The sequence below is a fragment of the Eleutherodactylus coqui genome, chromosome 1 (genome assembly GCF_035609145.1).
Source record: "Eleutherodactylus coqui strain aEleCoq1 chromosome 1, aEleCoq1.hap1, whole genome shotgun sequence".
NCBI classification, from domain to species: domain Eukaryota; kingdom Metazoa; phylum Chordata; class Amphibia; order Anura; family Eleutherodactylidae; genus Eleutherodactylus; species Eleutherodactylus coqui.
The window spans coordinates 272,149,423-272,172,145 of record NC_089837.1 but is presented as its reverse complement, the minus strand read 5'-3'; the positions used below and the strand labels follow the sequence as shown (position 1 = coordinate 272,172,145).

At 47.2% G+C, this 22,723-nt stretch overlaps 1 protein-coding gene across 1 annotated transcript in view; it reads left to right on the top strand.

The window, feature by feature from the left end:
- The window catches only part of ANKS1A (ankyrin repeat and sterile alpha motif domain containing 1A), a 357,683-nt gene that overhangs the window by 121,552 nt on the left and 213,408 nt on the right, over window positions 1–22,723 (top strand). Inside the window, exons 4-5 of the mRNA XM_066582735.1 lie at window positions 16,328–16,624; window positions 16,725–16,800. Of these exons, the coding sequence (XP_066438832.1) occupies window positions 16,328–16,624; window positions 16,725–16,800 (373 nt within the window). The remainder of the gene's footprint in view (window positions 1–16,327; window positions 16,625–16,724; window positions 16,801–22,723) is intronic.

Genomic DNA, 22,723 nt, shown 5'->3' with positions numbered 1-22,723 from the left:
GGGGGGGGGGGGGTCCGGGCTGTCACTGGTCTGGGAGGGGGGGGCGGTCCGTGCTGTCACTGGTCTGGGAGGGGGGGGTTCCGGGCTGTCGCTGGTCTGGGGGGAGGGCAGGTTGTCACTGGTCCTACGGGTGGGGTGCCGGGCTGTCACTGGTCTGGGAGGTTGCTGGGCTGTTACTTGTCCTGGGGGGGGGGGGGTCTGGGCTGCCACTGGTCTGGGAGGGGGGGGGGGTGCTGGGCTGTCACTGGTCTGGGGGGGGGGTCCGGGCTGTCACTGGTCTGGGAGGGGGGGGGGGTCCGGGCTGTCACTGGTCTGGGAGGGGGGGTGCGGGCTGTCACTGGTCTGGGGGGAGGGCAGGTTGTCACTGGTCCTACGGGTGGGGTGTCGGGCTGCCACTGGTCCTGTGGGGGGCGAGTGCCAGGCGATCACCAGTGCCAGGGTAAGGGATATAGAACACTTGACGGGGAGGGGTTCGGTGATGGTGCTGTCACATACTTGGCGGGAGGGGGGATTCTGTCACAGACTTGTCCCTGGGGGTGAGGCTGCTGTCACATAGACTTGTCACCAGGGGTGAGGCTGCTGTCACATAGACTTGTCACAAGGGGTGGGGGTGCTGTCACTTAGACTTTTTGCTGTGGGGTGCTGTCACATAGACCTGTCGCCATGGGAGCACTGGGGGGGGGGGGGGGCACTTTGGAGGGAGGGGTACTGTGGGGGGGCATGTGTGTGTGTGTGGGGACACTGTGCAGGGACACTGGAGGGGGACACTGCAGGGGGCATGTGTATGAGAGGCACTGTGGGGGGATGGGCACTTTGGGGAGGGAAACGCTGTGGAGGGGGCACTGTGCGGTAGGCATGTTTTGTGTTACTCTCACTTTCAATTACTCTCAATGGCAGAGGATCGCAATCCTCTGCCATTGACCGTAACTATAAAGCTTGCGATCTCCTGCTACTGCTCTGACAGCTGTAGCAGGAGATTCCTTCATTCCCCTGGGATGTCTCCTTATCACTGTCCCCGTGTCCAGTGATGAGGGGACATGCCGGGGAGATGAAGGAATCTCCTGCTACAGCTGTTAGAGCAGTAGCAGGAGATCGCACTGCTCTCCCTGCTCTCGCATTGCTTTGAAATGAGCCGGGCGGCTGCCGGCTCCATTCAAAGCAGTGAAGGGACTCGCGGAGGATAAGAGCTATATCGGGCTGTCACTCACAGCCCGATATCGCTCTTCCCATGACAGCGTGCGTCTCCATGATGACGCCGGTTTTCCAGTCATGTGACCAGAGTCATCGGGAGCGCGCATGCTGAGGAGAGAGAGCAGTGCATCATGGGAACTCCCCGGGGGGAGCCATCTTTGAAAAATTCTTCAGGTCAGCTTTACAAGGGGAAGAAAAGGAATAAAAATGTTAGCAGAATATCGTTTTTTTTTTATGTGAAAAGCTGTAGTGTATGATGCTTTTACTCTACAGGGCATTAATGGGGGGAAAAATTCAGTTTGGGCGGTGGGACAATCCCTGTAAGTGATTTAAATGTGCTGATTTTTCTTAGAATAAAATAGTTATGCGTCAAGTTGCAGAAATCTTCTGGTGTTTAATATGGAGAAAGCCATTAAAGGGGTTGTCCCGCCCACCAATAATATATATTTTTTTTTTTTCCCCCATAAATGCCCTGTAGAGTAAAAGCATCATACACAACAGCTTCACACATAAAAATCCTTTTTTTGCTAACCCTTTTAATCCTTTTCTTCCCCTTATAAAGCTGGCCTGAAGAATTTTTCAAAGATGGCGCTGCTGGGTAGTTCCCATGATGCACTGCTGTGTCTCTCTCCTCAGTGTGCACACTCCCGATGACGCCGGTCACGTGACTGGAGGACCGGCATCATAATGGAGACGCAACTGTCATGGGGAGAGCGATATCGGGCTGTCACAGCCCGATATACTTCTCCCCCTCCGGGAGTTCCTTCGCTGCTTTGAATGGAGCCAGCAGCCGCCCAGCTCCATTAAAAGCAATGGGAGAGCAGTGCGATCTCCTGCTACTGCCCTGACAGCAGTAGAAGGACATTCCTTCATCTTCCCGGCATGTCCCCTCATCACTGGACACTGTGACAGCAGTGTCCCAGTGTCCAGTGATATGGGGACATGCTGGGGAGATGAAGGAATCTCCTGCTACTGCTGTCAGAGCAGTAGCAGGAGATCGTGATCTCTAGCATTACTTTTAATGGCAGACACACACACATGCCCTCCACAGTGTGCCCCCTCCCCAAACCACACACACGTCTCCTCCATAGGGTCCCACCTCCCCAAAGTGCACCCCCACACACATGCCCCTTACCACAGTGGTCCCACACACATGACCCCCCCCCCCCTCACAGTGCCCCTCCCTCCAAAGTGCCCCCCTACACACACATGCCGCCCGACAGTGCCCTCCCCAGTGTCACTTCACAGTGCCCTCCCAGTGCCGCCACCACACAGTGCCCTCCCAGTGCCCTGGGCCACACAGTGCCCCCATACACATGCACCCCCAGTGCCCCTCCCCCGACAGTGCCCACTCCAAAGTTCCCCCAGTGTTCCCCACAGTGCCACCTTCAGTGCCCCCCTCCCCACAGTGCCCCACCACACACATGCCTCCACACACATGCACCCCACAGTGCCCACTCCAAAGTGCCCCCCAAGTGTTCCCCACACTGCCCCCTTCAAAGTGCCCACCCACACACATGCCCCCCCAAAGAGCCCCCCGCCACACAGTGCCCCCACATGCATGCACCCTCCACAGTGCCCCACACACGCCACCCCAAAGTGCCCCCACACACATGCACCCCGCACAGTGCCCCCTCCATAGTGCCCCGCCATCCCCCACAGTGTCTCCCCCACAGTGCCCCCCACACAGTGCCGCCCCCTCCTCAGTGCTCCCCCACCCCTCCCCGCCACAAGTACAGTGACACCTATATATAGATAACACAGCTCACCCCCTCCCTGCGCATGCAGGATTACATCATGTGTGAAAAATTACTGTCACAGCCCCCCTCCCACCCCACTCGATAAATTACTGTGACAACACCCACCCCCACACCTCTTCCACCGGCGACAAGTCTATGTGACAGCACGCCCCTTAGCGACAAGTCTATCTGACAGATGTGACTGCACCCGACGGCGACAAGTCTACGTGACTGCACTCGACGGCGACAAGTCTACGTGACTGCACCCGACGGCGACAAGTCTACTTGATAGAACTCCCCTCCCCGCAACCTGCAGCACCAGTTACAGCCCGGCACTCCCCCCCCCCTCTTCTCCCTCAGACCAGTGACATGTCGGTACCCACACCCTCAACGACCCCCCAAGAACAATGACAGCCTGGTGCATGCCCCCGACCAGTGACAGCCCACACCCTCCACCCCCGGCCAGTGACAGCCCGGCACCCCCCTTTCCCGGGCGCCGAGTGACATGCAGGCACCCCACCTTCTGACCAGTGTCAGCCTGGCACCCTGTTACCATTTTCCTTCAAAAGATGAACTCATAGACACAGAGCTTCTTAGTGTACAGTTGTTTGAATCAATGTTAGTTATGAAAATTGGCTATTACACTACCATCTTATAGATTTGTGTGAGGGGGCACAAGTATGACTAGCAGTTGGATATATACAAAGACTGCAACTTCTTCTTCCAAACCAGACTGTGGATTGCAATTATTGTTGGGTACATGAACAGTAGTTGTTAATGAGTTGCTACTAGCAGCCTGTGCTATTTGTCATCTTCTCTCCTTCATCACCCACTGAGATGGGTTATTTAACTAGCTAGAATATATCAGCCATTTTGGGAAATACTAGAAGCAGATTAAAAATAGAAAGAAAGTAAAAGAGAAAGACATTGTGAGAATTATAAGGAGAATTTGTGTTTATCAAAGAGCAGGCAATCCCAGATCTCGTGTATAAGTCTGGGCCTATAGGAGAAATCCAAATCGCACCACCATTGCTGCGTTATCAAATGATTTCTAATTTATTCAAAGTTGTATGTGATTTATATACCATAAATTACATCTCAAGAAAAGTATATACCTCCAAGATTAATAAGAATACATAATGGGGGACAACTAAAATGTAACATAAGTTACACCTTTTAAGGTATAACTATAATATACAAAGAAACCGTTATGATTTCAGTGAGAAGATATGCAAGGGGCGGTCTCGGAGACTGTCTTTATCCCGTATCATTCACTGGTATAGAAAAGGTTTCGTTTAACCGCTTCACTGCTTATACTAGCAGGATGCTATATCTTCCTAGTCTACAATCCTAATAGCAAAACAACTGATACATTGATCTACAATTTTTTTAACATTCCCCACTTTAGATCAATACATTAACACAGTATCTTAGTAAGACTATATCTCAACTACATATATAAAATGGCTTTACCACAGACCCAAGGCTTTCTCAGGCCCGAAGCTTTATTACCAGAAGTTCTAGGTTCACACTTCAAGACTAAGTATGTAATTATTTCATATAAAAGTATTCAATTGATCCATATACATAAAGTCATTCCACCAATTGTATTTAAAGTTAGGCTTGCCCCCAAGAGAATCTTGGCCTTGATTTAACATCCAATTGATGCTGCTTTCTTCAAAAAATTATTGTCCATCATGATATAAAATCTTACTTGTCGAAGTGTCAATCACTTATTTAGAGCAATTCTCCGGTTAACAATCAGAACACACTGAAATCAAAATGTCACACTTTAAAATCATTAAAGTAAAATGGTGCTTTCTTTGTAGAACTTTTAACTATCACTTGTCATACAGAGGTGGGCACCTGACCCAGTAAGGCATCTTGTTCTTTGTCATCTTGTATATTTTAGAACATAGTTTTGGTGATGGACGTGTCAATAGGTTTTGTAGCCGTCCTCTCATACATGGAACACAGCTGCAACTGCAGAGTACTAGAATGGAGGCAAATACTAACATAGAGACTATGTGGAGTATAGACTTGTGACCAGTATCCGAACAAGCTTTCAACCAGTTCCTGAATGGATTGTCTATGCCAGAGTTTTCAGCTAGTTCATTTGATAATGCATTTAACCCTTCCAGTGCTCCGGTATCATCTGGTGCAGTCCTATTAAGAATCAAACTACAACAATATCCTTCAATCATTTCACAAACGCCTCCTTTTTCTGCTAGCAGCATATCAAGAGCCATTCTATTTTGCCATGCCATAAGCGAGGTAGGTCCTAGTTGCTCCGCTAGGCCCCTGATTGCATCTCTAGTATAATTAACTAACCTCTGTTGGTTATAATATATGTAAATAATGTAGTCTACATTTTTATTCACGGTTACCCACCATGCAAGAAGAGACTCAAGCCCTGCAGCTATCTGATTTCTCGCCTTATACTCGATCGGTACCCCCCTTGGGATCCCGATTGCGTCAATGTAGACCTTGGCATCAAAGAAACCTTTGGGAGAGGTGTCCCTAGTTCTCCGGACTGGCTCTACTATTGCCCTCTGAAGTCATGAGGTGCACAGGTATTAGCTGCTTGTCACCGCACAACCACCACACGTCTGCGCATGCTCTTTGTTGCTCAGGCCATGTCCCAGAAAACAATGTGCCCTTTACTGTTCTCCTCTTCGTACAGTATTCCTCAGGCAGTCTCCTGTAGTCTGCCTTGGTCCCATTACCAGGTAGCGCAAAGCAAGTACAATCCCAGGATTGGAGACTGCAGCAGGTGGTATTTGGTCCCTGCCCTCAGGTGGAAACAGCAAACCCAATGTATAACATGGATCCCCTATCTGTGGGGTGTAGGTAGAGTTAAGAAACTTAATCACACATTTTACATTCATTACAGCTTGAACACTTGTCATTAACTTTCATCTATCTGTGCGGTTAAGTCTTTCTATCTCATATAAATATTAATAACCATATAATTCTCTATACACAATGTTTACGGCATAGCATAAAAATTCACACTACTACTACTACTCCAATCATCTGCAGAGTCGCTTGATCCTCCAACCTAAACAACCCCCCTTCGCATTTTCTCTTATCAAGGAGAGGTGTGGAAATAAGATAAACAAATCTTTTATTGTTTTTTGAATCCTATGAGACATTCTCACAGAGTAACACCATTTAGCAAGTATACACACGTCCAACCAATCACAGAACTGACATGTACACAAATGACAGCAAGAATGTGTGTTTCCTATTCACACAAGTTTATACTAAATTTCATTCATGATCATCTTTATTACAAGTCTCTTCATTTTACGCAAGTAGAATATCGCTCTCAGACTACTACGTTAGACAGTCAGTCACACACTTTCCCTCCCCCTCCCTTCTCTGTGTGTCCGATATACAACAAATTCTGTGAGGCTGAAGGAGGGGGAAGCAGGTTCACAAGGACCAAACACTCAAATGTCTGCATCATGTAATCATCCCTTCTTTCTCTGTAAAAGTCTGTCCTGCTGTCTACTAACCTGATCCTTGTCAGTACTACCGTCACCCATAGCAACTTGTCGTCTCACTACCTGACACTTATCTGAAGGAGACCACACATATTCCTTTGCTATAACTAAATATCCCACAGTATCATACTGACCCTATCTTATAGCAAACATCTAGGATAAACAACATCTCATCAACACACAGAAGACGCGGGATGGAGGGTTCTGACTATAACCAATTTAATTCAGAGAAGGCACTAATTACTGTTGTGTATTATGATCAGTGCAAGGTAAAAGGTACATCTATGGGAGGTGTGAAGCCAAGATGACGCTTAGACAGTGGCCAAAGGTATTACAGCTGGTACTAAAATGGCCGCAGGCCATGACTGGCACTAAAATGGCTGCAAGGGATGTGGCCTGACTAAAAGTACTAGCAAGCCAGGAAAGCATCTAGCCACGCCTTATTCCTTTGTGACCAATGCCAACAAGTCCATCATCTGACACATCTACCAAAAGGGTGCTCGTCTCTCCTTTTATAAAAGTTAAATTCAGAGCTCTACCATCATCCTATCGTGTAGGATCGGGGTTAATATGATGATGACCTCTGGTAATTTCAGGGCTGTCATCAATAGCGTTCCCCAGACTCACCAATACTCCGAAAAGAAATGCTATTCCTTTCATTTTGTCCTTTACTAAGAAGGTCCAGGGGGGAAGGGGTGTGGATTTCTTCACCGGGTTGAGATGGAGACCACTTAATGTAGAACCCCCCCCCCCTTTTGTTAGTGGTCTGAACTGGAACCCCCTTAGCACACTGTCTGTGCTCTGCCTGTGTTACCGTTTTGCAGTGAGATTGGTGAATCCAGGCCTGCCTTTCAGAAATCTTTATTGCTGTAGGGGTGGTGAGGAGTACATAGTAGAGTCCTTCCCACTTTGAGGTCTTCCAGTTCTTTTTCTTTATCACTTTGATAAGGACCCAATCACCGGGTATTATTTCCCTGAGTAACGCTTTAGCCACTGTGGCTGCATCCGACTGACCTCTGGGAATCACTTCTATCCACTTGGTCAAAGCATCTATAATAAGTCGGTCGGTCAGTCAGATAATCATCAGATTTACTAGCTGACTGACTCTCTAACTTGTCTGTCTAACTCTGACTATAATGGGGTCTCCCCGGCTTTTGCAAGGAAGAAAAAGCACTGCATGCAATGCTTATTTTCAGCCCTAACTATGACAGAGATTCCAACACAGATGTGAAACCACCTTAATACACAGCATATTTTTGTTATTGTATTGTTTTAACATATAAATGAAAATGAATTCGGGGACCGCAGCATGTTCATTTTTTTTCTTTTTCCGCTGCGGCCGCACTCTCCTCTATGGGAGGGTTTTTGAAGCCGCGCCTTTCCCGAGGAAATCTTGCGTTTTTTGCTGCTGCTAAACAGCAAGATTTCCGCCGGGAATCCGGCATGTGAGAACCCAGCCTAAAGGATTAAAGTATATACTGTTAAATGGAACAGTGTTGAGTAGATCTTGTCCAGTGTTGGTATAATAACTCCAATAGAGGTTGCGTGGAAAAATTCAGCAAAAACTTGTAAGGAGATAGGGGATAGATGACCGAACTCCATGATAATTTGCAGTAGTGTGGTTTTGCCTGTTTGGAGAAATGTCAACATTTTCAGCTGCATCAGAGCAATGAATGTGGTAGTCTTAATAACATAGTATTTTAGACTGAAAAAAATCATTCAGTTCAGCATTTTACTACCCTCTCCCCCCAATGTTGATCCAGAGGAAGGAAAAAAAAAACAGAAGCCAATTTTCTTCCTCTTAATACTAGCCAGCGAACTGTGGAACTAATAAGACAGAAAAATAAAGGAGTTTCCTTAGCAACTTAAAGGGGTTGTCCCGCGCCAAAACGGGTTTTTTTTTTTTTTTTTAACCCCCCCCCCCCCCGTTCGGCGCGAGACAACCCCGATGCAGGGGTTAAAAAAAAACAAACGGAGAGTGCTTACCTGAATCCCGGCGGTCCGGCGTCTTCATACTTACCTGCTGAAGATGGCCGCCGGGGTCTGCTCCCTCCGTGGACCGCAGCTCTTCTGTGCGGTCCATTGCCGATTCCAGCCTCCTGATTGGCTGGAATCGGCACGTGACGGGGCGGAGCTACACGGAGCCGGCATTCTGCACGAGCGGCTCCATTGAAGAGAGCAGAAGACCCGGACTGCGCAAGCGCGGCTAATTTGGCCATCAGAGGGCGAAAATTAGTCGGCTCCATGGGAACGAGGACGCTAGCAACGGAGCAGGTAAGTAAAAAACTTTTTATAACTTCTGTATGGCTCATAATTAATGCACAATGTACATTACAAAGTGCATTAATATGGCCATACAGAAGTGTATAACCCCACTTGCTGCCGCGGGACAACCCTTTAAGGAGAGTCTGTCATTGCACAGAACATTCATAAGCTGCTTATTGTACTTGCTGTATGGAGCCTTGATCTCTTGTTTTATTTTTCCAAAGAATGTGCCAGTATTAGTGTATCTTGACGCCACCAGGAAGTCCTGGTAGAGTCCAGAGTGACAACTGGGTGACGCCCCCTCTACCTTGATTGGGTGTACAGATGGTTACACCTGCAGGTCCTGCCAGGCCACTTTGATTCACATGTTGGCCCTCTAATCCTGGATCCTGGGCCAAAATCAAGGTCCTCGCTACTGCCGTCACTTTGCCATGGCTCCCCAGATGTGAATTTACACATCCCGGGCCCTCTTCCATGGTAGTCGCCCTCCCTGCTGCTACTGAAGCTTATTTCTCCACCGGCTGTGCCGTCCTACCTGCGGTCCTTGGATCTACGCCGCTGTCGGCAGTGCTCCTCCTCATGCGAGGCAGCATACACAGCCAGAATTCGGCATATCTATGCGCTGCTCGCTGCCCTGCATGGTGTAGGACATGGGGAGTGGCGGAGGCCTGCATTGTGGGGAGAAGATGGTCAGTGGCGGTGGCGTGCAGTGGTAGAGGACATCTTGAGCGGCACTGGGGTGGCTGAAGCTGTGCCATGCAAGGCAGAGATGGTGGTCCATTGGAGCGCTGCTGACCGACGCTGGGGAGAAGCGCTCCACTTGCGGCGGCCAGAGTAATACCGAAGTAGGAGGACGACAGCAGGCAGCCCTTACAACGCAAGTGGGGAGACTCACTAGTGGCCTCAGGGAGGCCACAGATGTGGGGGACAGTCAGTGACAGGCAGCGCTGGCGGCGGTGACTGACGACAATGCATAAAAAGTACCTTCCAGGACCTTGTATTCTTGAACCAATCGGGAGCTAGGGGTGTGACGGACGTTCCTCCTGTCAAGCCCTGGCTTCCGGTGGCATCAAGATACACTAATACCGAATGTGCCATAGGCTCCTTCTAGCCTGATTGACATGCACTTTGAGTTTATGCCTGTGACCGCTTTGGACACCCAAGTGCTGCTGATTCTGTGGCAATACCATCTGCCGAATCGCTGAAAGTCATCTATAATTAGACTGGTACACTGTCTGGTAGATTGATTTGTTTAAAGTCACTTCCATGCAGGCCACAATGATATGGACGCAAGAAAATTGCAGCGATATCGCATCTGTGTTCTGTAAAATATTGCTTCAGTAATTTCGCAATTTTATATTGTGGGGGGGCCTGAAATATAAGCGCTACCATGCAAATAAGCCCTATGTGCATCCAAATAAAAAAAATTATCTCATCTATCAGGCATTACCATTTCCGGAGCGCCAATGAATGGATAAATGTCTGATTGACTCACAAGCGCTGGCTTTGATTGGCTGAGCTATGGCGCTCGAGAACCAATTACAGCCAGCCCTTCTTGGAGGCGGGGTTTTTAACCCTCCAATCCAGGAAGGCCTGCCTGCTGTCTACAGAAAAGTGTCCCAGAGCTGCAGAAGATGCGTCTGCCGGAAAGGACAGCACCTGATAGGTGATGTATAATTATTAGGGATGAGCGAGCGTACTCGGAAAAGCACTACTCGCTCGAGTAATTTGCTTTATCCGAGTATCGCACTGCTCGTCCCTGAAGATTCGGGTGCCGGCACAGAGCGGGGAGCTGCAGGGGAGAGCGGGGAGGAACGGAGGTAAGATCTTTCTCTCCCTCTCTCCCGCCCGCTCTCCCCTGCTCCCCGCTGCGACTCACCTGTCAGCCGCAGCGGCACCCGAATCTTCAGGGACGAGCACAGCGATACTCGGATAAAGCACATTACTCGAGCGAGTAGTGCTTTTCCGAGTATGCTCGCTCATCCCTAATAATTATTATTATTTTTTTAATGCACATATGGCTTATTTTAGGGTTTTAATAGTAGGATTTCCTACTGTCAAAGTTGCATCGCACTGCACAAAAACTACATTTTCGTTTGATGCAACACAAAAAAACGGTCAATAGGGAAACATGGACTACAAAAAAAAATCACAAGTCGCTGCTTTATAGAGCACGGCACAATGTTGTGTTTTTGCAATGTTCCAGGCTACATAGCATTGCTTGTGTGGAAGAACCCATAGAAAAGCATGGGCTGTACATGCATGCAATTTTGTCACATTACGACAAAATCGCCCAAGACAAAAGCCCTGTGTGGAAGCAGCCTAAAGGGTTTTTTGAGGGTTGTGCACAGTAACAGCTGAATTTGTTAACTGGGAGACACATTGTAGGAAAGTCAGTGGGTCTTTACTAGCTCTAGAAAATTGTCCAAGAAGTTTTAAAGCAATACTTGTTGGCCTACAAATTAAGGTGCTACGTGAAAGTTGTGCAAAATCAAGCTCTATCTTGGGAGAGAGTGGGCTTTTTTTTTTTTTCTGCATACAAAAAACCCCCAAAAAACTCAACAGTACCTACAAGATATAACTAACTTCTTTTATTGCTGCCAGTTTGTATCATTGTAGTTTAATTGCTAGACCGTGTTATTAATAGGAACCTTTATGAGCCTCGTGTGGCACAGAGTGTAAGCTCTCGCCTACGACCTGAAGGTTGCAAGTTCGATCCCTGCATGAGTCAGGTAGCCGGCTCAAGGTTGACTCATCCTTCCGAGGTCGGTAAAATGAGAACCCAGCTTGGTGGGGGGTAATAAGTAATAATTACCTGAAAGCACTGCGGAATACGTTGGCGCTATACAAATACCAAGATTTATTTATATATCTGTATTATATCCATTCCTGAAGCACTTCATCTCTTGCATATAGAAAGTGCTAATACTCAACTCTCATGTCCTAGTCATTGTGCACAACATTGTCTCTTCCCACTTGTACTGCAAGCATGAGTGACCTGCAGATCTTATCTTCAGCTTGATTCACCTATTAGGCCCCCTGTCCACGGGTGTTGCAGTATTCCGTGGCGGATACTGTGGTAGGAGCCACAGAGGGATCTCCGCTGTCAGCCTAATCTGACAGATAGGCTGACCACGGATAATTACGGCAGTTCCCAGCATGCTGCGAATTGCCGGCCACGAGCGGAGAATCGCAATGATTCTTTGCTCGTGGACACGGCGCCGGCGCCTTCCATAGCAACGCTATGGAAAGCTTCAGACAGCGATATACCACCGGCGAAATCACGCCCGTGGACAGGGGGCCTTAGAGAGAGCTTTTATTTCTCCCTTTATTGAAAAGTTAATATTCTTCAATAGTGATAAGTCAAATTAGACACACAAAAAAAAAGTTTTTTGTTTTTTTTAAATTTGCCAATAGCAAATAACCAAGTTTGCAGCTTCGATAGACCTGTGCGAGCCACATAATACCCAAGAAACGGTAACATTTTTTTGCAATTTTTTTTCACTTTTTGCTTAGTATCTCCTAAAATATTCGTCTGACAGAAAAAGTTATATACCTTTTTAAACTAAGTAAAATTATATTTGAGAAGGTCTCATATCAACATGTTCAGTAGTATAGGCATATTTACACAGAACGAATATCGGGCAAACGATGCCCGACACTTGTACCTGTGTCCCTTGCTCCCGTGCTCTTGCACTGGAGCTAGCACAGCTGTCTGGGCCAGCAGGGGGGCAGGGCAGTGCAGGGGATTTCTCTCATCTCTCTCCCCCGCCCCTCTCCATTGAGATACACAGCGGACGTTCGCTATTGAATGGCAGCTGTTTAAACTGCACGATGAGCTTCATCGCACATCTTTTATGTCGCATAAAAGTTAAGCGATGAAGCTCATTGTGCAGTTTAAACAGCTGCCGTTCAATAGCGAACGTCCGCTGTGTATCTCAATGTAGAGAGGCGGAAGAGCAAGAGGAGAGAAATCTGCATTGCCCCGCCCCCTGCTGGCCGCTCCGTGACCCAGCCAGCTGTGCTAGCTCCCGTGCAGGACCACGGGAGCGTGGAACACAGGGATGAGTGTCGGGCATCCTTTGCCAGACACTCGTTCTGTGTAAAACGGCCTTAAAACAGGAGATGTCACAAAAATGTTCCACTTCCTCGCATATGTTCACCATGAACAACTATTGTTTCGGTTCACCGTGCGAGCACACTGCTGGAGAGTCCCCGCCCTTGTGTCAATCCTCTGTAGCTTTTCATTGACCTCATCAGCTCCTGCTTGAGGGTCACATGGTTAAATCTGACCACAGGCCAGACCAAGACCTATCAGATCGTCGAATTGTGAAACCTCCTTTTGTAAAAATGTCAAACTCAGTTTGATCTATTTGCTGTTCTGTAGCAATAATATCTTGCCGGAATAAATGTGCATTCTTTGTGTAGAACAAGTGACCAGCTGAATGAAAGAATGGTAGCATTTTATGGGCAGTGTCCAGGTGAAGCTTCGAATCACCCATCCGCTCTGCCTGGATGAAGCGCTTCATGAGACATAGACATCTGAAAATATTGAACCCGCAGCTTTGATGTGGGACCATTTCCTTTCAGTTTTGAATTTAGCTCTTAGGATCTGGCAAGTCTCATTGTCACAATGAAGCCCAAAAGATTTTTTCCATACTTTATATTTCACATTGTCAGACAGATGTCACAGTGCTTGAGGGGATTCAAAGAAGAGCAACTAAACTAATACATGGAATGATGGGACTGGAATACCCAGAGAGGCTATCCAAATTGGGACTATTTACTCTAGAAAAAAGAAGGTTAAGAGGCGACCAAATAACCACGTATAAGTACATGAGGGGACAATACAAGGATCTCTCCCGTGATCTGTTTACACCCAGGACCATGACGGTAACAAGAGGACATCCGCTACGATTAGAGGAAAGTAGGTTTCATCACCAACATAGAAGTGGATTCTTTACTGTAAGAGCAGTTAGACTGTGGAACTCTCTACCGGAGGAAGTGGTAACGGCAAAATCCATAGAGGAGTTTAAAAGGGGACTTGATGTCTTTCTGGAGAAGAAGGATATTACAAGATATAAATCTTAGGTTAAGTGTCAATCTGGGTATATAGGAAGGTAGGAACTATTAGGGGTTGATCCAGGGAACAGTCTGATTGCCATTAGGGAGTCGGGAAGGAATTTTTTCCCCAAAAGGGCTATCTGGCTTCTGCCCTTGGGGTTTTTTGCCTTCCTCTGGATCAACACAGGAGGATAGACAGGCTGGACTAGATGGACATTGTCTTCATTCAGCCTTACATACTATGTTACATAAGGTAGGCACCTCATTTAAAGCTAAATGTATTTCAAATTCATTAACTATGACTGCCTTCATTGGATGAGTATTATTTACTATATTTGACAAGATATATGACTAAAATGAAAATGTTTTACTTTTCGGAACAAATGCCCAATTTTTGAAGAGCTGTATCTCGTAAAACACTGGACGTACGAAGCTAGGGGAGGGCTCAAATTTTAGCAAATTTAATCTGTTTTAAAGGCTTTTTCTTTTGGACGCATACTTTAGGAGATATTGAGCAAAAAGTTTAACTATTATGAAACTTTTGCTGCTTTTTGGGTATTGCATAGCTCACACAGCTCTTTTGAAACCTGCAAACTTGGGATCTTGCTATTGGCTTAGGTCCTAACAACATGTAAAAACTTAGATCTACATGACCCTTTTGTAAGGTTTGATGTATAAATTGACTGGGCTATAATTCTAACAGGCATTTTGTTGTTGAGCTGTGCAAAAAATTATCACTATCAGTAGTACTGTATTAGTAAATACAGTTTACTTGTAGAAACTTGTAGAAAGGACGTTGTGTGCACTTATGTAAAGCCTTGTTCACTGTATATGAAATGTGAGGCAACTTTATTTGTGCATTTTATATTTCAATTTCTCCTTGTCATGATCTTAGCTTGCTGCCTGTCTAGACACATTCATTCTTGTGCCTTTAAAGGGGTTGTCCCGCGGCAGCAAGTGGGGTTATACACTTCTGTATGAGCCATACAGAAGTTGCACACTTACCTCCTCCGGTGCTGGCGTCCCCGTCTCCATGGCGCCGACTAAAGCTGCCTTCTCCTTCCACTAGACGCGCTTGGCTGTCCGGTCTTCTGCTCTCTGTGCTCGCGCCGGAGAGCTGGTCTGCGCATGCGCAAAAGACATGTGCGGCGCGAGCACACCGGAGCCGCCCCATTCAACAGAGCAGAAGACCAGACAGCGCAAGCCCATCTAATGGAAGGAGAAGGCAGCTTTAGTCGGCGCCATGGAGACGGAGCCGCCAGCATCGGAGGAGGTAAGTGTATAACTTCTGTATGGCTCATATTTAATGCACGATGTATATTACAAAGTGCATTAATATGGCCATACAGAAGTGTATAACCCCACTTGCTGCCGCGGGACAACCCCTTTAAGGTGAAAAGCCTGTTATATCAGCTTATGTTGGTGCTTTGCTTGGATAGGTGATAAATGCTAGAATTTCAGGGAACCAGACCATTTAGACCTCTTTAAACGATTGCTAGAACGGGGGGCCCTAGGTTTCCCCCCTCACACTCCCAAACACAAGACTGCGGCATGTAGGAGTTGAATGAAGCGGAGGTCAAGCATGCACCCTACTGCTTAATTCAAAATCTGTGGCACTGACATAACCAGTGCTGGGTTGTTTCTGGAATACACCTCTAAATTGTCCATTTTTGAACCTCAACAGTCAGAAAAGGTATAGTTTCTCCTTAAGGAGAGCAACCTAAAAAGTGTGTGAGGAGACGTTTCCTTACACACCTTCTAGGTGCTCTCCTTAAGGAGAAACTATAACCTTCCTGACCCACATCTATAGGTGTTTGACTAGCCAAGCCAGAAACTCGTTGCACACTGAAGAGGGGTAATTGCCCTGAAACAGCTGTCTGTGCATGGTTTTTATGGCTTTGGCTTACAATTTCCTGTCATTGTTATAAGGATTTTTTAAAAAGTGGGATGTTAACTTTCAGGAATGCTGCCTACCAATAGGTGGCACTGCTAGTGGATATTCTTGCATCTTGCCGCCACCAGAAGCTAGGGGTTTGACAGGAGGAACACCCGTCTCACACCGCTAGCTTCCAATTGGCTCAAGAGCTGAAGGACCTACTACTGTGGATTTTTGCCAGAAGCCGCTGGCGCTCAGCTCAAGCGCTGTGACTGCAGGTAGCCGCCATTGGCTAGGGTTCATCAGCTGATTTTCAAGTAAGAATCCGCACCAATATTGCCCTTAGGCTTTTTTTTTAGATCATGTACTATTAAACTGTATGTTATCCCTTAAGTAGTCACTAACTTTTAAAACACCTTTGAGTTACTTTAATAGCCAGTGTGATAACTAAATGCAAGTAACGTAACCTAAAAGAATGTTTTTAGGCTGGAAAATCTATTTAAAGTGCAAAGGAATAGGTTATGTCCTCTGGCTCTGGCTCCACAAATACAGCTTGCACAGGAGAAAAAAGATGAAGTGTTTGTTCTTCATGTGCACACAGAGGCTTATTTGGAAAAGTCAAGTATGCTTTAAAACTCGTTACAAGTGTGGTTTAAGTAACCTATAAATGTATTGTCACACAGAATAATGATAATGAGACAGCTCTGCACTGTGCTGCGCAATATGGACATACTGAGGTGGTTCGTGTGTTGCTGGAGGAACTGACTGACCCTACAATGCGAAACCACAGGATGGAGACACCTCTTGACTTGGCAGCACTGTATGGACGTTTGGAAGTAGTGAAGCTCCTTCTGAATGCTCACCCTAACTTACTGAGCTGTCACACACGGAAACACGCCCCTCTTCATCTGGCAGCTCGCAATGGGCACCGAGCAGTTGTCAGAGTTCTGCTGGATGCAGCTATGGATATCAACTACACGGTATCGAATGTTTTTTACTTTTACAGTTAAATTAATAAATATATTAAAGTTGTCAATATTTGGCCAGTAACACTGCTGTTACTACTTTTTATTCTCTCAGACAGAACAAGGAAGTGCATTACATGAAGCTGCATTATTTGGAAAGGCCGATGTCGTTCAAATGCTTCTAGATGCAGGTCATTCATTTACATGGATAAGTAATCTATATGTACTATGCATTTTTCTGCTTTCTATTTATCTGCTTAAAATCCGGAGTAAATACACAGAATTTAAAAAGGATTAGTAAGAATTTGTTAATTAATCTATATATTTCCTTGGGTGGTTTGATTTATTTAAAAATAAAGCAGTGAACATGTGGCTGCTCTCTTAAACTACACTGAAAATGTGAGTCCACCGCACTTATGTTTTGTATGACAGAAGGATGATTGTGTATCTATTTCCAGATGAAATATATTTCTCAATTATTCATAAGAGCATAGAGTCATAGAATGGTAGAGTTGAAAGGGACCTCCAGGGTCATCTGGTCCAACCCCCTGCTCAGTGCAGGATTCACCAAATTATCCCAGACAGATATTTGTCCAGCCTTTGTTTGAACACTTCCATTGAAGCAGAACTCGCCACCTCCCATGGTAACCTGTTCCACTCATTGATCAACCTCACTGTCAGAAATTTTTTTTCTAATATCTAATCTATGTTTCCTCCCTTTCAGTTTTATCCCATTGCTTCTAGTCTTTCTTTGAGCAAATGAGAATAGGGCTGATCCCTCTGCACTGTGACAGCCCTTCAGATATTTGTAGACCGCTATTAAGTGCCTTGTCAGCCTTTTTTTTTGCAAGCTAAACATTCCCAGATCTTTTAACCATTCCTAATAGGACATGATTTGCAGACAGCTCACCATCTTAGTAACTCTTCTCTGAACTTGCTCCAGTTTGTCTATATATTTTTAAAAGTGGGGTGCCCAGAACTTGACAGTATTCCAGATGAGGTCTGACTAAGGAACAGTAGAGGGGAATATATTTACCTCACGTGATCTAGACTCTATGCTTCTCTTAAAACATACCAGAACTGTGTTTGCATTTTTACCTGCTGCATCACATTGTTGACTCGTGTTTAGTCTATGATCTATTATTATACCTTAGCCTAATTTCTCCCATACTGTATATGCTTTTTTTCCCACTTTTCTTGACCAGATGTAGGACTTTGCATTTTTCCTTGTTAAATACCCTTCTGTTAGTCGCCACCCACTGTTCAAGCTTTTCTAGATCTTTTTGAATACTCTCTTGCCTAGTGTTAGCTATCCCCCCTAGCTTTGTGTCGTCGGCAAATTTGATCAGTTTCTCATCAATTCCCTCCTCCAGATCATATATAATGTTGAACAACACTGGGCTTAGGACGGAGCCTTGTAGTACCCCACTTGATACATTCTTCCAGTTGAATGTGCAGCCATTTATGACCACTCTGAGTACGATCACTCAGCCAGTTGTGAATCCACCTAACAGTTGCCTTGTCAGTTTGGTCATTTTTTTCAATAAGTATGTGTGAGGGATTAGCGTTTAGGATCGGTAGCAACCTGGGCATAAGCAGTCAGAGACAGTGACACTTGGGATAAAGTCTTTAGTCCAGGCTTCGCCTGGGTTTATTTTCAAGCAAACAAAGCAAAATACAGGCCTTTACTTCAGGCCAACAGAAAGTAAATCCTGCTCGTCTGAGCACTTACTAAACATGGAGCACCCTTCGCTTTGACCACTCCAGGAAAAGCCGGCCTGGATTATGCGGATTGGAGCCACTTACACACTACAACGTGTCAGTAACTTAATGTTACTGACACCCGACTGCCGGCTTCCTCCACCGAGCCCAGGCTGCTCGGTGGCACGTATCTGCCCAAGTGCTCCCCAAAGCCTCATAGGAGAGCATCCTAGGCAAAATATATCTGCCCTCCAGCACTTTGCCGGTCACCTTCTCACATACCCTCCCCCTCTGTTCGAGCCTGTGGGGTCGGACACCTTTAGCCGCCATGCAATGCGTCCTTGATAAGGCATCGGCATTGCCCTGTAGCTTTCCGGCCCTGTGTTCTACCGAAAAACTGAAGTTTTGTAGTGTCAGGAACCACCTAGTGACTCTGACGTTTCTTTCTTTTGCCTGTGACATCCAGGTTAAGGGAGAGTGGTCTGTGATCAGCCTGAAGTGCCGACCTAGACGGTAGTATTTTAGGGATTCAAGGGCCCACTTGATGGCTAGGCACTCCTGCTCAACTATACTGTAATTTTTCTCTGGTGGCGTGAGCTTCCTGCTCAGATAAATCACAGGATGTTCCTCTCCCTCTACTTCTTGGGACAGAACTGCTCCCAGTCCCACGTCGGACGCGTCTGTTTGGACAATAAATTCCCTTTTAAAATTGGGTGTGACCAATACTGGACGTCTACAGAGTGCCCGTTTTAACTCTTGGAACGCCTTTTCTGCATCAGGGTTCCACTTGACCATGACTGACTTACTGTTCTTGGTCAAGTCTGTTAGGGGCGCTGCTATGCTAGCAAAGTTTTGCACGAACCGCCTATAGTACCCTACAATGCCTAAAAAGGCTCTCGCCTGCTTTTTAGTTGTGGGTTGTGGCCAGTCCTGAACGGCTTCAACTTTATTGACCTGGGGTTTTATAATGCCCCTACCTATTATATACCCCAGGTATCGTGCTTCTTCAAGACCCATGGTGCACTTCTTTGGGTTTGCTGTGAGCCCTGCTTTTCTAAGGGAGTTCAGTACTGCCCGTACCTTGGGTAGATGGCTGTCCCAGTCTTCGCTAAAGATGATGATATCATCTAAATATGCTGATGCATATTGACGATGGGGTTTGAGTATGATATCCATCAATCTTTGGAAGGTTGCTAGGGCTCCATGCAAACCGAAGGGTAGGCAGATGTACTGAAACAACAATTCTGGTGTGGCAAACGCAGTCTTTTCTTTCGCGCTCTCTGTAAGGGGAACCTGCCAGTAGCCTTTAGTAAGGTCGAGAGTGGAAAAGTACCTGGCATGACCCAGTCTCTCAATTAACTCGTCGACGCTCGGCATTGGGTATGCGTCAAATTTTGACACGTCATTTAGCTTCCGGAAGTCGTTACAGAAGAGCAGAGAGCCATCAGGTTTTGGTATCAGCACGATAGGGCTGGACCATTCGCTTTTCGACTCCTCAATTACTCCGAGGTCTAGCATTTTCTTGACCTCCTCTGAGATGGCTCGCCTGCGGGCTTCTGGAACCCTGTATGGTTTCAACTGAACCTTTACCCCTGGTTCAGTTATAATGTCGTGTTTTATGACACCAGTACGCCCTGGTATATCGGAGAACACATCCGCATTACGTCGTATAAATTCCCTAGACTCTTGCTGTTGGGACTTGGACAGGGACCCTGATACACACACCTCTGGGACCTCACCATGGGGGGGTGCTCACTGCAGTCAGGGCTTCTCTGTCCTTCCATGGCTTAATTAGGTTTACATGGTACAACTGTTCTGGTTTCCGCCTACCTGGCTGGTATACCTTATAATTTACCTCTCCGACTTTCTCAATTATTTCATAGGGCCCTTGCCATTTTGTTAGGAATTTACTTTCTAGGGTGGGCACCAACACTAGTACCCGATCCCCAGGGTTGAAGGTTCTCACCTTGGCGGACCGGTTATATACCCGGCTTTGGGCTTCTTGAGCCTGCTGTAAATGTTCTCTAACAATGGGCATGACCGAGATGTGTTCAATAACACTTCTGTAAGGGGTGGACTCGTGCTCCCAGGTCTCCTTGGCTATATCAAGGAGCCCCCGTGGATGTCTACCATAAACTAATTCAAAGGGAGAGAACCCAGTGGAGGATTGTGGGACTTCACGGACTGAGAACATTAAATATGGCAGCAGACAGTCACAGTCCTTCCCATCCTTATTGACTACCTTTTTTAGCATGCTTTTTAGGGTCTTATTAAATCTCTCAACCAGACCATCCGTCTGTGGGTGGTACACAGACGTCCGTAAGTGCTTAATATTCAGCAGCTTACACAATTCCTTCATGACCTTTGACATAAAGGGGGTTCCTTGGTCCGTCAGGATCTCTTTTGGTATGCCCGTGCGGGAGAACATGTGAAGTAGTTCCTTTGCAATACCCTTGGATGACGTATTGCGTAAAGGAACGGCTTCGGGGTAACGGGTGGCATAGTCTACAACCACTAATATATGTTGGTGACCCCGGGCAGATTTTACCAAGGGCCCAACTAGGTCCATAGCGATCCGCTCAAACGGCACCTCTATGATGGGCAAGGGCACTAAGGGGTTCCGGTAATGGGGCATAGGAGCTGTTATTTGACACTCCGGGCACGACTCACAGTAACGTTTTACATCACCATGTACCCCAGGCCAAAAAAAACGTTGAAGGATGCGTTCCCTAGTCTTTTCGCTCCCGAGATGACCTCCCAGCACATGCTTGTGCGCCAGGTCTAAGACCATCCTATGATAGGACTGAGGTACCACCAGCTGTTCCACAACCTCCCCTCGGACCTTGTCAACCTGATACAACAATTCTTGGTTGACTGCCAGGTGTGGAAACACAGTATCAGCCCCTGGAAATTGAGGTTCCCCATTTATCACTTTAACATTTTCCCTGGCTTTTACTAAGGTGGGGTCTCGGAGCTGCTCAGTTCCGAAATTGGCACGTGAGACCTCTAAGTCAGGCATAGCAACTACTTCATCCTGTACCTCCGTCTCACCCGCCAATACTGTTAAGGGAAAGTTATCCCCATTCTCTTGGGTCACCCCTACTGCTGGAACCGTACCCTCAGGGTCAAACGGTTCTGGACACACATCATACACATTTGCATTATCATGAACCTTATTGCAGACGACCCTCGGTGTCGCCACAAGTCCCAAAATAGGGGAAAGTCTCTCCCGAGGATCACGGTGTGCATTAAGGATTTTACGACGCCCACCTCATGGGTGGCAAGTCCACACGGAGTCTCACATCTTACAAGGGCAATAGGATACTCCTTGGTGTCCCCATGCACACACACCATCTCCATGCGACGGCCGGTGACAGTTGTGGGATCGACCAAGCTGGAATGCACCAGCGTAACAAAGCTCCCTGAGTCCAGTAGAGCTGTCACCGCAAAGTCATTCACCTTTATGTGACATAATGGTCGATCAGTCTCTGACGCAGTCTCTGCAGAACATACTGGCCGTGCGAACATCGACCTCCGCCGGGCAGAGTCAGTCCATTGGTTCCACGGTAAGTGGACAGTTGGGGGCAATATGCCCGGGCTCACGACAGCGCCAACACAGTATGGGGCCCCGGTCCCCTTGGGGTTCTACCCGGGACCCGAATGTCCATTTGGGGCTCCTCCTCTGCCCCAAACGATCCCCCTCTGAGCCGCCTCCCCTTGGGACACTTTTGACACCCCTTACATACGGAACAGTCTTACCAGGTGTTCCGGCCGACTTGCTGTTCCCGGGGTTGGAACGTTGAGGAGGCACGGCTTGCAGTAAGTCCTCCGTGGCTTTATACCTCTCGACAAGGCTCACGAGTTGGTCCACATCCTGGGGACCCCCTTGTCCCACCCAGCGCTGAATTGCGGGGGGCAACGAGCGGATGAACTTGTCCAGAACCACTTTTTGTACGATCTCCGCCGGGGACGACTCCTCTGGTTGCAGCCACTTTCTCACCAGGTGGAACAGGTCGTACATCTGGGAGCGAGCTGGTAGGTCGTCCGTGAAAGTCCAGGCGTGTACGCGTCGGGCCCGCACATGGGTGTCCACACCCAAGCGTGCCAGGATCTCACCTTTGAGCTTATTGTAGTCCTTGGCATCCTGCTCACCGAGGTCAAAATAGGCCTTTTGGGGTTCTCCTGTCAGGAAAGGCGCTACTACCTCAGCCCACTGAGGCGCTGGTAATTTCTCCCTCTCGGCCACTCTCTCAAAGACTGCCAGATAGGCCTCGATGTCATCGGTGGCCGTCATCTTTTGTAAGGCCGCCTGTACTGCGGTACGGGTGGTGGGGAGCGAACCAGACGACCTCTGCACACTTTGCGCCAGGAGAGCATTAGTCTCGGCCTGAGCTCTCATGGCCTCCTCATGGA